Source organism: Megalobrama amblycephala, linkage group LG14 (assembly GCF_018812025.1).
Source record: "Megalobrama amblycephala isolate DHTTF-2021 linkage group LG14, ASM1881202v1, whole genome shotgun sequence".
Lineage (NCBI taxonomy): Eukaryota > Metazoa > Chordata > Actinopteri > Cypriniformes > Xenocyprididae > Megalobrama > Megalobrama amblycephala.
In genome coordinates this window covers 36,989,259-37,006,337 of record NC_063057.1, presented here as the reverse complement: position 1 = coordinate 37,006,337, position 17,079 = coordinate 36,989,259, and the positions used below count along the sequence as shown (strand labels likewise).

Here is a 17,079-nt window from a genome sequence, read left to right as displayed (position 1 = left end):
TTGAGACCCCTGCTATATGAGTATTCAAGTTAATCTAATATGCTTTTAACACAACATCTAGTCAACATCAGTGCTATTGCTATAATTTGGATGGTATAGTATCATGAGCCACAATTAAAGTCTTGTGACACTCATGCCAGGCGTTATTGTTGTTGTTGTCGAGTTTCCGCACGCCGATTGCTTTGGGCCGGGCCTAGTCAAAGTCCAGGGCCGTTTTTTAGTCCCAGTCCGTCCCTGCAGGAACCAATTAGTAATGTATTATTAACATTCTAGTTATTATTAACAAAAAACTCTGATTAATGAATTAATAAGTAATAGTGCTCAGTTGAATATGGTAGTTCACTATTAGCTAATCAATAACTACTATTTATTTCTCATACTGGAGGACTACTAGTGTATTAAGCGTCTGCAATACATTCAGAACTCAGCTGCACGTGTTCTTACACATACTCCTTCTCGTCAGCACATCTCCGGCGTGCTTAGGAACCTGCATTGGCTTCGTTCTGGTCCATGCCAGCATTGATTTTAATACTGTCATTTTAACATACAAAGCTGTACAAGGAACTGTGAGGAAGCATGACAACTCCCTAATATTGACTGAAGTAATTGTAAGCTTTTGAGATTTTTATAAGCTTTAAGATAGCAATGACTCAAGTGTTACTACATCCTTCTAAAAAATTACTAATTATTTTGATCAGTATTCTAAAGTGAAGATTATGGTAAGCCAAAATACATGAAGACCATTTTTTATAGGCTTTATAGACAGACAGATTGAGAGTGATTCTTGAAGGACCAGCAGCACATCCTCTTGTACTGTTTGAAAAAATTATTTTTCAAAGTCAGTTTTGCAGAGATGGACTAAAAATGAACTCCCGATGTGCCTGAGGGGAAAAAAAAAAAAAAATCAGAAAATCAACTTGCCTAATAATTCTGCATGCACTGTACAGTAGTCCTCTGGGAGGTATGAAAAAATAGTAGTTATTGATTATCTAACAGTGAACTACATTTGACTAAGCACTATTACTTACTAATTTCTTGATCAGAGTTTTTTGGTAGTTAATAGTAGTTATTAGAGCAGTGGTTCCCAAAGTCGGGGTCGCGACGCCCCGGTGGGTCGCGAGACAGTGAGGAAGGGGTCGCGAGATGATTTCCAGAAATCCAAAAAAAAAAAAAAAAAAAAATAATAATAATAAAAAATAATTAAACGATTAGAAATAGTATATTCTATCAATAATTGTCACAAAATACTAAAAATAGTAGTTAAATTAAAAACAAAAACCATGCAAATAAAAAAAGCCATCAACCTTTCGATTTTCCTTTTCCTTTGGCCGTGACTCCTGAGGTGATTACGACAGATTAATGACATAGCAACAGCATCAGCTGCAGCAGGTCAGTTTACTGCAACATGTTAAACATTAAGACATGTGCACGTAATTCTTTAGGCTTTAAGCTTTGGATATTATTTTTGTCAAAATGAAACGTTGGTTAATATCGATCAAAAAAGAAAACGCAGGGAGGCAGCGGAGGAGAGCGGAGAAGCACGCGCGCTTCACATATGCCGCGTTTGCAGTGCGCAACTGATCCATGGCTGTGTATCACAAACACAACATTTACTTATTTTTATTTCAAATCCAAAAGTTGTTACTGAATATGGCTTGTCAGCACAGCGATTCTCTTTGTATAGGCCTACACTATATTTCATAGATGTCACGTTTAAACGCACTATATTTAAACGTTTTATTCATTGCATTACTTTATATTTATCTGAAGTAATACTTATATTGCTCACGCAAGTGGCAAAACATTTAAACGTAAGCTTTATGTTAAAATCAAAAACGTTTTTTTAAAAAAAAAAAAACTTAAAATAGACAAAAACAGGCGACTCTCGTCTTTTCTTTCCTTTTAAATCTTTTTACAATAAATCCCTCAGGTCATAAAGAACTGTTTTTCCACCTTCAGAGGCGAGTGCTATTGTTTATGTCTCCTTGTTCACCTAAATGCCTGGTAAGGTGTTATTTTCCTTGCTTTACCCGAGGCAGCCGTGTTTAAACTGTGTAGCAGAGACTTTGAACTATATGAATCTATGATGAAATTACTAGTTTTTTCGCGTCAATACATGTTTATTTTAATGCGAACAGTGCGCTGTCGTTTTAATTCAGCTGTGCAGCACAGCAAAAATAGACTCGGCGCGTAAATGATCGCTGCACTGCTGCAGACGCACCGCTCCTGGAACGCACTGCCGGACCGCATCCGCGTGCAGTGTGAAATCCGTTAATATGGGCACAGAAAAAAATGCGCACTGCAAACAGAGTATGTGTGAAACATGCGTTAGTGCGTGTTCGCCTTTGTGCACAACTCGTTAACCACCTCCGAGGATAGTGGGGGTCGCGAGTCACTGGCATCGTTATTTTGGGGGTCGTGGGCTGAAAAGTTTGGGAACCCCTGTATTAGAGTGTTAATACTGCTACTTATTCGTTCTTGTGTAGTTATTAATTAATGATGGAACAATCTTCTAAAGTGTTTCCAATTATCCACTGCTTTTCTGATGGAAACTGATGTATAATTCTGTTTCCCAGTATACACGCATCGATGCTGGCCGCACAACATCCTATGAGGAGAAAAGGGAAATCCATCGCTACTTCTACGTCAGATATAAAGATCACACATGGAACAGTTTTAAGTATGAGTTCAACACCCATAAAGGCAACACCTCCTTCATCTTAAGGGAAACCTTTGACCGTTCCCAGATTCAGATGCACTGCACCTCTGAGGGTGGAACGCATTACTGTACCAACTATGGTAAGTTCCTGCAAACATATCGATTGTGCACAACACTGTGCAACTAAAAGTATGTTTACCCCTGATCATCAAACCCATATGTAATTTTTGAGCATCCCATTCCATATTTATTTCCCCTTTGCTGTTTTAATAAGCTTCACTCTTTTGGGAAGACTTTTATGGGAATAATTTTACGCCCACATTATTGCAATCACGGATCAAAAACACCTGTAAATATTGTACAAAACTAAAAAACAAATGCAAAATTATCAGAATAGCAAACAACATGGTCAAGCATAAAAAATAAGTAAATACACATTTTAAAAAATAAGCATGAATCTAAACTTTAAACACTTTTAAAATTATATTACACAAAACTGCAAAGCGAATGCAAAATGATCTGAATCACAAACAAAAATCATGGTTTTCTTGGTCATATTAGTCTTTTTGTGCTCTCTGACAGTTTCTGTTAATATTTTCACTTTTTTTGTATGCTTGTGCTGTTTGCCCATTTGCTCTGGTTTACACATTCTGCGCTTGCTTTTCCAAATGTTGCAGTTGACTTTCATGTAAATTAGGGTGGGCTTAAGCATCAGCATCTGGACTGACAGCTCCTCCTCTAGCCAGTCAATAGAAGAGGGTAGTTAATGTCACTCCAATGTGACTCATGGCTACTGATGTTCACTGGTACAGGGGAAGTTGGATAACCATCAACTGGCAAATCCCCAGCTGGGTGAAATCTTTACAAGGCAAGACACCGTTATATATGTGCCTGCCTTGCCACTCAATCCGTCACCATTAAATGTGCCTGCCAGCAGACCTGCCACGCTATAAACGCCTACCTGGCTATCCGGTAATACACCAGGGCAACTACGTTCGTGAAGTAAATATGTTCACACAGCTTTTTAAAAATGCCGGGTGCCGGTGTTTGACATGCGTCTGACCAATCAACATACAGTTACGTCATTGATAGTTCCTATAGTGCTGGTTTAGACCCTACTCTGAAGTAGGAGCTAATTTAGTTCCCCCAAATGGAGATCCTAGAACTAAAATTGTTCCAAGTTCCTGTAGTGCGAACACAGCAAAATCCGGGTATTTCAGCCAATAGTTCTAGGAACTATGAAAAGGTTCTCTTGTGTGCTGCTTTCTCACGATAACGTTGTATTAAAAAAAAAACTTTGCATGCCATAGGACTTTTACACAGGACTGGTGGGAAATGTTCATTAATACACCTTCATTCTACATGTTATGTGGTTTATTTTGATAGGTGAACTGTGTCAAGAGAGGGAAAACTGGGCGATTTTTTTGCACCTCCACCGGGTGTGTTCTTAAACATAAGAGAAAGACGCAGTTCTTTCAGCTTGCCACTATAAACCGCTATTTTTCTGCACAAAACAAACAAATTTTGCCAAGATATTTTCAGAGATGATAGACAAGATATTATAAAATAATAATTTATTGAAAACCCAATTTTGACAAAAATATGACATTCAACCTATTTTTTGAATTTCCTGAAAAGGTTCCATCGCGACATCCGACGGGTTATCCCAGATTGCATCACATATAGTCCTGCATTACTAATTTGGTTTGTTTGGGTTTTTTTTTTTTTACAACCATTTTTTATGGTTTTATTGACTATTTCTCCGTCATGTGTTTTTTTGTGGATTAAATAAACACTTTACTGTCTGACTGTCACTTAGAGACGCACCGATTGCAATTTTCTTGGCCGATTACAATTTCCGTTTTTTTTTTTTTTTTTACGCGCGATCTGCCGATGCCGATTTTTGCCGATTCCGATTTTCTTTCTAAGGACTATAATTGACAGCATATACAAACAAAAATCTACTTTTCTTCAATGCAAAGTTTTACTTTAATAAAAAAAACAAATAAAAAGTAAAACAAACAAAAAACAGCACAAATAAATGTAATAGAATAGAGAGAGCTATGAAACTTAACAGGTTAAGTAGGTTTTTATTCAGATAAAAATACTACAGAAGCTGAAGTAATCAAATGTAAAATAATACTGGATAGTCTTCATTGTAAAAATTAAATACAAATTAAGGCTTACAATTAAAGTTATAAAACGTATTCAGTCAAGAGCAGAAAGTGTTTCTCTGTGTCTTTTGTTCTTTGATTAAAATGACAGCAGCAGGAATATTGGACTGCTGTCAATTTAAGAGTTTATACACGGAACCAATATATTGTTACACAACATGCGTTCTCTTTCTCAACTATTTAACATTCCAAAACTGACTGTTTAACTGAAAATATGGAATCACCAACTTTACGCCTCATCATCCGCCCTGAACACTGGAATTTGCTGGGGTATTTGGACTGGATGCTCCGGCACGGTGGCCTCTCCCTCAGCCTGCAAGTCAAGGCAGCCACCAAGGTCGTCCAGGTCCCAGACTCTACGGGCACTGATAGACCTTATAGATCTGTGGTCCAAGGATCCAGTTCCCACCAGAGTCCCCACCATCAAATCTTCACCTTCTTTACCAGCCCCATTTGGATGCTCCAGTCCCATCCGAAAATCTTCCTCCTCCGATGTTTCTACCTGACGTCCTAGTCCCATCTCCGCCACTGGTAACAGCCAGTCCACGGGATCCATCGGCCCTGCTGGTGTCATCCTGCTCCTCTTCTCTGACTCTGCCGCTAGCTCCATGCGGCTCTTCGAATTCGCCTGGGCTTCCCGTCCAACAGTCCCCAGCTGCACCTCAATACTTAAGGCCCATGTCTCCACCTCGGCTCCGGTTCCGCCCCGGCTCTGTGCTCCTTCAACTCCACCTGGGTCTGTCTGCCCTATGACTCCTCCATGCTCCCTCATCCTTCTGGCTCAGCCTCAGTCAGTTGTTGCTCTTCCTCCTCTTAAGACTTCTGGGCCTACAGCTGTGCCTCAACCCTCCACTTCCTTGGCTCAACCATCTTCTCCTTCCCTCCAGCTTCCTTGTCGTCACCCCAGTCTGCTGAGTCCACGCCGCCACCTCAGCCCCGCTAGCCAGCAGCTACCCCTAAGGCTTCTGGGCCACGGATGTCACCCTGGTCCATCGGCATCTCTGCTCTGCCAGTTCCTACTCACACTCTGGTCTCCCTCCGTCAGTCAGTCCCCGGGATCCGCCCAGCCCTTAAGCCAAAGCTTCACCCTGGCTCCTCCCACCATCAGCTCCACTATGGTGTCCATCAACAGCTCTATGCCCTCCACCAAAGCCTCCGCCCTCTTTTCTCCAATGGACTATTATCCGTTATGGCACAAGCTCATGCCTTCCGGGAGGGGGAGATACTGTCACGGTTATGTTCTGTTTAGTTTAGTCCCTGTCATGTCTGCATGAGTTCTTGTTAGAATAGAATAATGGATTGCAATAGAAACTATTAGCTGTTCTCATTTAATTTCCTCATTTACTCTGTGTGTATATATAATCCCTGTTCAGGGGTCCGTTCTTCCTGCCTTGCTAAGTGGTTTGACAGATGCCAGATCTCCTAATCGTGATAACTGAACTCTGGCTAAGTGATTTTGACTTCAGTGAAAGTTACATTAATACTGCATGAGATGGCAGCAAAGACTGTCTTTATGAGTGAGTCAGTCAGTCGCAAATACTTTTATATTGAAATGGACTGAAACAAGGAAACAATGACATTGTTTTTACTTTAAACATCTTACGAGACGCAACTGACAAATGCGTTTAGTAGTACTGTCATGGGCATATCTTGACTATGAACTAACATGAATGAACAAGTATAATTAATATATTAATATTTAATATTAATGTTTAGATTTATATAATTTTATTTAAGAAGTACATTTTTAAATGGTTTAGCACTGTTTTTTATTTTTGTTAAAAAAAGTTCAGCATTAGTTTACTTGAATTTTAAAAACTATTGGCTGGTTAAATGGTCATCAGGCAGTGTGGTCCAACCTAGTTATCGTTAATGGTAAAATCCACTATCATCGACCTCTAATCATCACCCAATCACTTAATTATCTTATTAACTTCAACACTGCTTCAGTGTTAATTTTAACACTCTTGAGTGTGGACTTAAACTCTGAACAGTTAATTTACAGCTGAGGTTTTTGCTGTGTATATTTCTCCTGATTATGCCCAGATTCTTTTGGTTCAGCATATTCACACAAGAGGAGATGGAAACCTACATTCATTAATTTAAGTTTTCTGTTCTTTCTTCTACAGTCTATATAGCATGTTCCATGTAATCTGTAAATTGTTTATAATCCTTTGGTGTCTGATGTTTGTAAACAGGAAAAATTGAAGAAGATGAAAAACAGAGACAGCAAGAGGAGGAAAGAAGACGCCTGGAACGTTTGGAACGTGAGCAAAGGATTCAACAGGAGCTAGACAGAGAGAGTGAATCATCTAGACACAAGCTTTCTCGAGCAACTGAGCGGCTTCGTCAAAAACAGAGCTTTAGAGGTCACGAGCAACATCATCAACGCACACAAGTTCTCCATCAGCAAATAGAAGATGACGCTGCTGCGATCGAGAGGGACGAGGTATGACTTTAATTTGGATTGAGCAACATAACTGTATATGCAGCATGTTGTAACATAACTTTTTTACTGAGATCCATTTTTGTTTTGCACATTTATGTAGGTTAATGATGTTGAAGAAAAATTCAAAGACCTTCTGTTGAAGTGCCAGATTACAGAAGATAAAGAGGTACAGCACTACCAGATTTGGGACAGGATTAGGACACTCCAGAATGAACTTGCAGTTCAATATTGTACAGAAAACAACCTTTCAGCAGGGTCTCAGTTTACCTTTGATCAAGCTATAGGATATAACGAACTGTCTCTTACAGAGAAGCTCACAGTTCTCGAAGCATCTCTACAGTTCATTCTGCACAGTAGCACTGCAGATGCTAAAGATGATGGGGATCAGCCGCTAGGCTGGGAGAAGTACGACTTTCTCTTGGGTTTGGTGGAGCATCTTCATGCCACAAATCCAACTTTGGCTGAACACATTTTATTAAATATACTTGACATGATCTCAGAGCTTTCACCAAAAAGTATTGAGATTTTGGGTCAAATATTGTTCAACAGAATCTGGACACCAACAGAAATAATGCTCTTCATTTGCAAAAGTCCAGCTATCAATTGTGATCAGCTCGATTCAGTTCTCCACACAGCACAAACCTACCACCTGGACTGCATCCTCGTTCTCTCTGCTCTTACAAATGAAAACCCTTTAATGTTTCTTCAAGAACAAATCAAAAACGACAAGGAAAAAGACGCTGATACAATTGTGAAGGAACTTCGTGAAGCAAACTGCCCAGAGAAAGTCTTGGTGCTGTTGAAGGATGTGCTTAGATACATGGAGTCAGAACTCCCAAAATATCAATTGGTGGACCTTAACAAAGAAAAAATCGATGATTTGAAATGGAAAATAACTTCTCTTAATCTTACAAACCCAGATAGTAACATTCTGAAAGAAGTATTAATTGGAATGTCAATAGCAGTGCAAGACTGCTCAACCATCACCACAAAAGACAACACAAAGATTCAAGGTTATTTTCCAAGATGTACACAACTAGCATCATTGCTTTTGCTCCTCCTGGCACAGCTGACAGAAGACAAAGGATGTCTTCTAGAGATTGGCACAGGTGAGGGCAAGTCCTGTATCTTAGCCATGTTTGCAACAATTCTGGCCATTCGTGGAACAAAAGTGGACATTGTGACAAGCTCTCCACTTCTTGCCCAACGAGACCAAGAAGAGTGGAAAAAGTTTTTTGAAATGTTTGGTGTCACCTCGTCTGTAGTACCTCCACGTTTCTCAAGTAACTTTACACCAGGCGAACAAGAGGAACATGTTAAAGATGCTTACAGGCAACAAATAGTATATGGCACAGTGGGAGTCTTTGCAGCAGACATACTTAAACAGGAATTTGAGAAGAGGACTACTCGTGGTACAAGGCCATTTGAGCTTGTAATAGTGGATGAAGTGGACTACATGACCTTGGATAATGGAGTTCAAGTAACATTCTTGTCCCATGAATCTAGTGGATTTAGGCATGTGGAGCAAGTGCTTTCCAACATATGGGCCATGATATCTACTTGTCAGCCGATTGAAATGTTTGAAACAGGGGAGATAAAATGGGCGACAAGGATACAGTACTTTCATAAAGCTGTAACAGCAGCCGTTATGGGGCTGGAAACATCAGACAGCTTTTCAGCAAATGAGATCTTGTTGCCTGGAGTGACTTTGGGGTTCTACACCCAGGAGGATATTGATATGTTACAGCAAGCTGAGACAAAGAAAGAAAAGGATGATGAGAATGAGGACAGAATGTCCAAAGCATTATCTGAAGTCATGAAGAAACTTGGTGTTTCACAACAGTATGATCTTATGAGTATATTTGAGGAGGTCTTGGAAAACAGTGCAGTGTTTAAGTGCTATTCTTTAGAGAACAAGAAAGCCAAATGTTTTCAAGATCAGGAAAAAAAAGGTGACCTTAATGTTGAAATTCTACTGCTGGAAGGAGGACTAGCATGTGAAATCATGTCTGAGAAATCCCTTATTGATGCAACTGTAAGCACAATAAAGTCATCTATTAAGTACTCGAATAACCTTCAAACAGCGAAAGAATCCAACAACTTCATTGTCGTTCCTGGTTTCTTGAAAAGTTATGTTGAGAATCAGTTACCAGTTTTTGTTGAGAATGCACTAAGGGCTGTTGAGATGACACGGGGCCGGGAATACATGATTGACACCTCACCAGCTGCTGAGAGAGACGTTGCTGACAGTCATGACAGAGACAAGTATAATGCGATAATTCCAGTGGACTTCAAAGCGAGCGGTGTGCTAGAGAAAAACAAGAAGTGGGGGAATGGTCTGCAACAATTCTTGGAGTTCAAGCACCAACTTGCAATTTCACCAATATCCAACGTGACAAATTACATGTCAAATTTCCATTATTTTAAAAGGTACCTCAGTGGGAGTGGCATATTTGGTGTTTCTGGTACATTAGGAGGTAAGGCAGATTGGGACTTTCTGGCAAAACATTATAAAGCAAAGAGCTACACTGTACCTGCACATCGCCATAAAAGGGTGGTGGAGCTTCCTGTCATCCAGGCTAAAGGTGGGAATGACCAATGGATCCAGACTATTTGCGAAACTTCATGGAAAGTAGCAGAAAGAGGACAAGTTGTCTTGGTAATTTGTGAAGATGTTAAAACAGCAGATGAACTACATAAGAAAATACAAGGCGGTGGCAGAGTTAAGGCAGAACAGATTACTCTGTACACAATCAGTGAGAAGCACAACATTGAAAGAGAGAAATTCTGTGCAGGCAGAATCATCATTGCCACAAATCTCGGAGGACGGGGGACAGATATAAAGGTCGATGAAAGTGTGAATAAGTGTGGTGGTCTTTTTGTTCTACTTACTCACTTTCCACCCAACCGAAGAGTCGAGAAACAAATATTTGGTCGTACATCTCGAAAAGGCAATCCTGGCATGGTCCAGATGATCGTCAGTTGTGATCATCTCGCACCCGCTTACCAAGATCAGTCTGTGGAAATCATGCGTCAGCTAAGAGAGGATTACGAAATTAAACGAATCCATGATATGGAAAGTGATGAGCTGGTTGAAATAAATCTAAAGGAAAATCTGTTCTCCACATTTTGCACATTGCTGAAGGACTTTGATGGGCATTACACAGAGCAAGAAAAACTGGACCCCATGCGAATGCAATTTGAGAATATTCCTGATTGCTTTAAACATTATCAGAATAGCTTTGATTATCAGCCAGCCATTAACGCTTTGAAAGAATCTTGGGCCTTGTGGTTGACCCTTCACGAGGATGACATCAATAGGCATGATGACTTCAGACAACTTGAAGCAGATCTCATCAGGACAATAAACGAAACAAGTGGAAAGCTACTGCAAGGAGAATGTGATAATTTCTATGATCATGTCAAACAGGCAATTGTAAGAACTGATTTACACTGCCGTGACAAATCCAACAATGCCTTTGGAGCTGAATCCTATTGGCAAAAAGTTGCTAACTCTGACCCACACTACAAGGCTGTGGCACTCTATAACCAGGCGTACATCACCATCAACCTCGGTAAGGGTAACTATAAAGCAGATGCTATGAAACTGCTGAATGATGCGAAGCAATCAATTGACACCTATGTCTCAGAAGTCTCAAACACAATGGTCTCGTGTAACTTATCAGTCACTGGTAACAAAGATCAGAGCACAGACAAAAACAACAACTTTCAGAGTCAAATGGAGGCCAGAATGAACATCTTTAAGTCTTGGATGACGTACATTGATAATGCATTGAATAAACTTAAAGAGCTGGAGAAAAGCAACAGTGATGCCATTACAGAGGACTGTTCAGTCTACGTGCTGTCTGAAGAAAAGGACTTCATCATCACTAATGAGCTGAGATCGCTATACGACTACGGCCTGGGGGTTGTTTTTGAGGTGAAAAAGAAGCCCAAGTTTTGCATAGATGCTTTGATATGTTTCATACTCGGGGTGGTACAGGTTCTTGCTGGGATTCTTATTTGTGCGTTGACATTTGGAACAGCCAGCCAGTTTGGAATGGGTCTGATTTCAGAAGGAGTTTCTGACATGATTAGTGGAATAGAGGGGATGATTAAAGGCACATTTGATTGGGTGTCATGGGCAATATCTAAGAGTATCAGCATCGGCCTTGCTTTGCTAACAGCTGGCTTTAGCGTTATCAAGAAAGCAGTTACTGCAGTGTTTAAAGTGACAAAAAGTCTCCTCAATGGTACAAAGTCTTTCTCTTCTGTTGCGAATGAATTCATCAAGTCAGGAAAGGCAATGTTTACTTCATTCAAAGGAAGTGTTAAGTCTGGTTTATCAACCCTAGGTAAAGAATCTTTTAAGTCTACAATGAAAAACATGACATCTTCAGCAGTGGTCAAACAGAACTTCAAATTTGCAACTAAATATGCAGTTCAGGAAATCGGGAAAAAGTCTGTGCTCACTGCCATGAACTACGCAATCGATGCAGCACTTCAGGAAGTCTTTAAGAATATTTTACAAAGCAGTTTTGAGAATGTTGTTACTTCATCAGTGAAGCAGAGCAGTAAACTGGATCAGACTCTGGTTGAATTCATCAGCTCAGGCATTCCGAAAGTTGCATTGAAAAAGAGAATTTCAAGATTGACCAGAATTATGAGAAGCAAATAAAAAAATCAGTCGGTGTGCTCTCCGAAGAGATAATTCCTTACCTCATACTGGATTGTACCAAGGCACGGGAAGTTATCAGCAGACTCTCTGAGGTGTGTGAAGCTGCAACAGAGCTTATGAATAAAGCGAAACTGTCAGGTGTGCTTGAAACGGCAAAGCTGGTTCTGAAAGTAGCTGAGTACACAACAAATCTCTGTCAAATATTAGGTGCCGTACCAACAAAAGAGATAATAGACCAGAAATTTGTTCCTGAATTACTGGAGAGCATCAGTGAGCTTCAGAAAGATATGACAAAGTATGACCAAGATGGACGACACAGTTTACCTGATGTACAACGCCTTAAAGGAGAACTTCAGCAGATTATCGCTCAGAAAGTTTCTGAGCAATTCATCAGTTCCTGTTCTGAACATATGACTTCTTTAATGACCAACACATTTAAGAGTCAGTTGAACACTGCTGCAGGAAAGGCGTTAGACAAGGTCATGCACAGACATAAAACTCAGAGTTTCTTTGATGACCAGAGAGAAAAACACAACAAGAAATCTACGAGCCACAAGGAAGTGGAACAGCTGTCACATGAGGACAAAACAAAGCTAATGCAGTATACAGAAGAAATGTGCAAAGCCAATCAGCCTGCTACAGCCCTCGATGTGTATGTGCTCACAAAAAGTAATCTGCTGAACGGAAAAGGGATTCAACTCACTGTCCTTGATGAAAATGGAAAACAGCTCACTGAGGAACGTTACCCAGGAACCACCAAATCAGCAGGCGATATAAAACTGAGATTAACTAAATCTGCAAAAGCCACACAAACATCACAGTAAGACTAATCACTCGAGCATTACACAGTTCACATATAGAAATAAATTTTAATGTTAATGCTTATAAACTTTGTCTACTGAATGTAGTTCATTTTATTTTTTAAAACAGAGCTGATGCACAGATGTACAGCGGCCATTTTGACATTGTACAGGATGATGGCAGGATAATCAGCATTACCTCGGATCGTGAGATTGCTCTTTATGATGCTGTAGCTCAAGCAACTGGCAGCAAGACAGAAGACCCAAAGAAGGAAGCATTAATTCTACGTGAGAAAGTGAAAAATGAGGTGAGTACACAATTTAAGGCTCTGATTCCTTCATGGAACAACTTGTGCACATCCTGAGTGGAAAAGCCAGATTTTAGGTGTAGATCTGCTTATATTTACTGATGTACTGAAATAGACAGACAGATAGATAACTTTATTCATCCCAGAGAGAAATTCACAAAGAATTGCCCCAAGTGCCCTGGAATAGGCTCCAGGCTTACCACAACCCTGTGTATGATAAGCGGTACAGAAAATGGATGGATGAAAATCCCATTCCTGGTGAATCAGTGTACAGTGTTACTCAATCCTGATCATCTCTCATTACATGTGCAGGTGACTGTATTTAATCTCACACTCTTAATTTCTCATTAGATCCAGACAAACTTTGAATCGTACACACCCCTGCTTATTCTCCAGAGAGGATATGACTCCTGCCAAAAAAACCCTAGGAAATATGACATAACTGGAGGAAGTAAAAAGGAGACGAATGTTGCACTGCAGGAATACTTACAGAGTGTTAGATTCATCAAAAGTGACAAACGGATCCTTATCAAAATGTACCATCTAGGATTTGTTGGTGAATATAACAGGTAAAGAATCTGATTGCTGAAAGTGATTTCTGTTCTTTATTCACAACACAACAGTACAGAGGTCCATGGAAATAAGAAAGAAAGCTGATTAACCTGATATAGTTATATAAAAATAATTTAGGTATTAGTATAGTAATAGTATAGATAACCAGGTGTGTCATTTGTACATTCCATACATCAACAGAAGCTAGACGAAGATCAAGTACTCACCTGAGCTCTAAATTAGCTTACTAGTTTAAATAAGCAGATTTCATGCTGTCATTCATTCTCTCTAATTTTCTCTGGACAGTGTTCAAAGTGCTCAAAGGTCCAGTAAGAACAACACAGCAACGCTCAACACAAGCCATATTCCACCAAAGGACTCCATCAGACTGGCTCAGATGGCCATAGAAGACCCAAACTCAGGGAGCGAGATTAAAAATAAAAACCCGGAGCTTTATAAACTGATCAGCAGCATAAAGACTGACAACAATGGATTGAACCTGATTGCCATGGAGGTTCTGGGACAAGATCACAGACAAGCTTTGACTACAGGCCCAAGCAGCCGCTCACAGGTGGCCAGGTAATGTTCAAAGTTACGGATGAAATCCTCATGCAAGAAAATTATACAGAATTCCAATTAACATGCAGGAATTTGGAGTAGTATTAAATATTGAACATTTCAGGATTACAAATGTAAACAAGCATCTGATTATTTCAAAAACTAAGAAAAATTGTAAATCTGCTTTTAACATTTCTCTTTTTTTACAGGAAACTTCTAGCAGACACCATGATTAGTGGAGACGTGGAGCTTCTGCTGAAACGCTGCATGATTCTGCATCACCCGCGTACCTCACAAAAGCTCAGAGAAGCTCTTGGTAAGAAACTCCTCTGTGATAATCCTGCACAACACATGCATGATCAACCCTCCAGCAGATACTGTGATTGGTCAGGCTGTTTTCAGTAGACACGATAATGGAGCGGTTTATATGGTGAAAATTTAATCTTACTAATCAGTTAGATTATAGATATTAAAGAGTTTTTGATACAGCAGAATGAAATAGTAGTCTCTAAAGCTTTTGTGAAACATTACAGAAGTCAAAGTGTCAGTTCACATTGAATATGACATTAAATACAACACAAGATATTAAATGCAAATCATAAAACAACTGATAGTCTAAGAGTAAAAGAGCTGTCATGTTGCTGCACTTAATAACATTCTTGTGTGTAATTTCAGGTGAAAGCATTCAGTCTCAGAGTCACATTTTGTCCGATGAAGACATACAAGGCTACTACAAAGCAGGATACCGAAACCTGGTGTCAGAGTACAGCCGCAAGGGAATCCTGGATCAGAAGCAGCGTGAGCGTCTGGATGTGTGGGTGACTCAGGACCAGCATGAGGACACCAACACTGCAGAGTACAGCCAGCTTCTGCAGGGATTAAAGTAAAAATGTCTAATGTTCATGAACACGTTTTCTTCAGAGCTTCATGATAAATATGACGATGGTAAGGAAGATGATAATAAGTAGTACAAAAAGTAGGAAATTATTGATCTCTGCAATTGAAATCTCATTCAGTGCAAAACAGAATTAAATGAATAGCAAGTTATGTTGTCTTGTTCTAATGGTAGATCATATTAGTATTTTTTAAGCATTTATTTTTTAGAAAGTAGCAATAGAATAAAAGCATTTAAACTCAGAATCAGTAAAAATGTCTAGAAATATTGTGTACTATTAAAAAATTAGTTTTACTGTAGTCACTTCAGTTTGCATGATGATAATGTTGTATGTGTGTGTTTGGGGTTTAAATATGTAGAGGGTTAAAATATTACAGGGTTATTTCACAAAACATGAATTGTATTCCAAATATAAGAATGGTGCTGGGTTGTGATTAAATGTTGGAAATATATAACATAACATTTAAAAGCAAATTTTCAGTTTCTTTTCAGTAGACTGATATACACATTATAGCTTACTTTACATTTTACTTTAAACTGTGTGCTGAATTTATAATTCCACAATTTTTCATAATCAGTTATATGAGTTTCTGAACATCTACATTTTACACGTGTATTGTAAAATGTTTTGTTACTAATCTGCATGATGCTTGGTTTCTGAAATATTTGCCAATAAAATTTCAATATTTTATTTTTGAGTCATTTTTATTCTTTTTCAACAAAAATATCTTAATTTGTGTTCCTAAGATGAACAAAGTCTTACGGGTGTGAAACGGCATGAGGGTGAGTAATAAATGACATTATTTTCATTTTTTGGGTGAACTAACCCTTTAAAACCCCAGCATTCATTCAACAATGACACACCGCTGTGCTCAGACACACACAACAGTTTTACTGTTCTACTGTTTTCTTTTCGATGGTGAAACTGTCCAAAAACACACAATATTGCTTCTGAAATGCAACACAGTATTAACTCCTTGTTTGAATAAAATTGAATTTCACATTTGCATTTGTGCAGATATTCTCTAAAAATCTCTTTCGTGCGATATTGGTAAACTATATCATATGAAATATCTAAATAAGACAAAAACCCCCAGAGGTTTATTTTTTGTCCTCATATCTTGAACGTTAGTGGCTTTTTAACTGCACTCCTAATAAGCTTTATTCCAATAAGCTAAATCAAGAGAAATAATAATGACAAGAAAATGCACTGCAATATGGTCAAACTGGTTTCATTATAATAATTACATTGAAAAATAGGCTACATTAAAGGGGATTCACTAATAGATTACTTTATTATTTATTTATTTTACATGACTAATAATAGCTTACTAGCCTATTACATTTTTTTAAATGTTATCTGTAGGACATTTCCTATCTGGTGACCTATACCTATTAAATCTTAATTTTTTATTATCTTTTAAAGGTGCTAAAGAGGATGTTTTGTTTTATACATTTTTGCAATATTACTTGAAACTGTCTTTACTAATTGATAAAAGACTATTTATTAGGTGCACTGAAAGTAATAATATTAATATACATCATCTGTGCACGAGGTAGGGCCTTAAAAACATCAGCCAATCATTTACGCGATCATCGGACCTCTGGCTTGTCAATCACTGCCATGACGTTCCTTGTGAGAGACGCGTGGCTGTGCGCTCCAGTAACTTTCCACACTCCATAGGCGCCGCATGCAATGTTTTTGTCAGGAGACAGGAGTAACAACTGCAGATTATGAGTCACCTGCGGTGAGTCCGACATAATGAATCCACTAAGTGTGTGCGCAGCTTTAAGTGTAAGGCCGATTATGAATGTAAATTGATACTTATGACTGATCGCGCTCAAACGCGTCCAGTCAGAGCCAGTTGCGTTCAGTCTGCGATTACAGTCGGTGTTCAAATTCCATGTGAAAGTATATAAATCTGCTTCAGGAGCAGGAAACAATCGCTGTATGTTGAGCACAGTCAGAATGTTTTAGCTAGTTGTTAAATATGTGCCCGGCTTAA

At 39.0% G+C, this 17,079-nt stretch overlaps 2 protein-coding genes across 2 annotated transcripts; both read left to right on the top strand.

Annotated features, from left to right (window-relative positions):
• The first annotated feature begins 984 nt into the window (after window positions 1-984).
• Window positions 985-11,966, top strand: LOC125244542. Its single transcript, XM_048154612.1, has 3 exons — window positions 985-2,799; window positions 7,032-7,282; window positions 7,383-11,966. The coding sequence occupies exons 1-3, from the start codon at window positions 2,556-2,558 to the stop codon at window positions 11,958-11,960; spliced, it is 5,073 nt and encodes a 1,690-aa protein (XP_048010569.1). The 5' UTR covers window positions 985-2,555; the 3' UTR covers window positions 11,961-11,966.
• Window positions 11,958-15,745, top strand: LOC125244545. Its single transcript, XM_048154614.1, has 6 exons — window positions 11,958-12,780; window positions 12,891-13,068; window positions 13,420-13,637; window positions 13,927-14,199; window positions 14,388-14,494; window positions 14,854-15,745. Exons 1-6 carry the CDS (start codon window positions 12,077-12,079, stop codon window positions 15,063-15,065), a joined length of 1,692 nt encoding a protein of 563 aa, XP_048010571.1. The 5' UTR covers window positions 11,958-12,076; the 3' UTR covers window positions 15,066-15,745.
• Window positions 15,746-17,079: the final 1,334 nt, after the last annotated feature.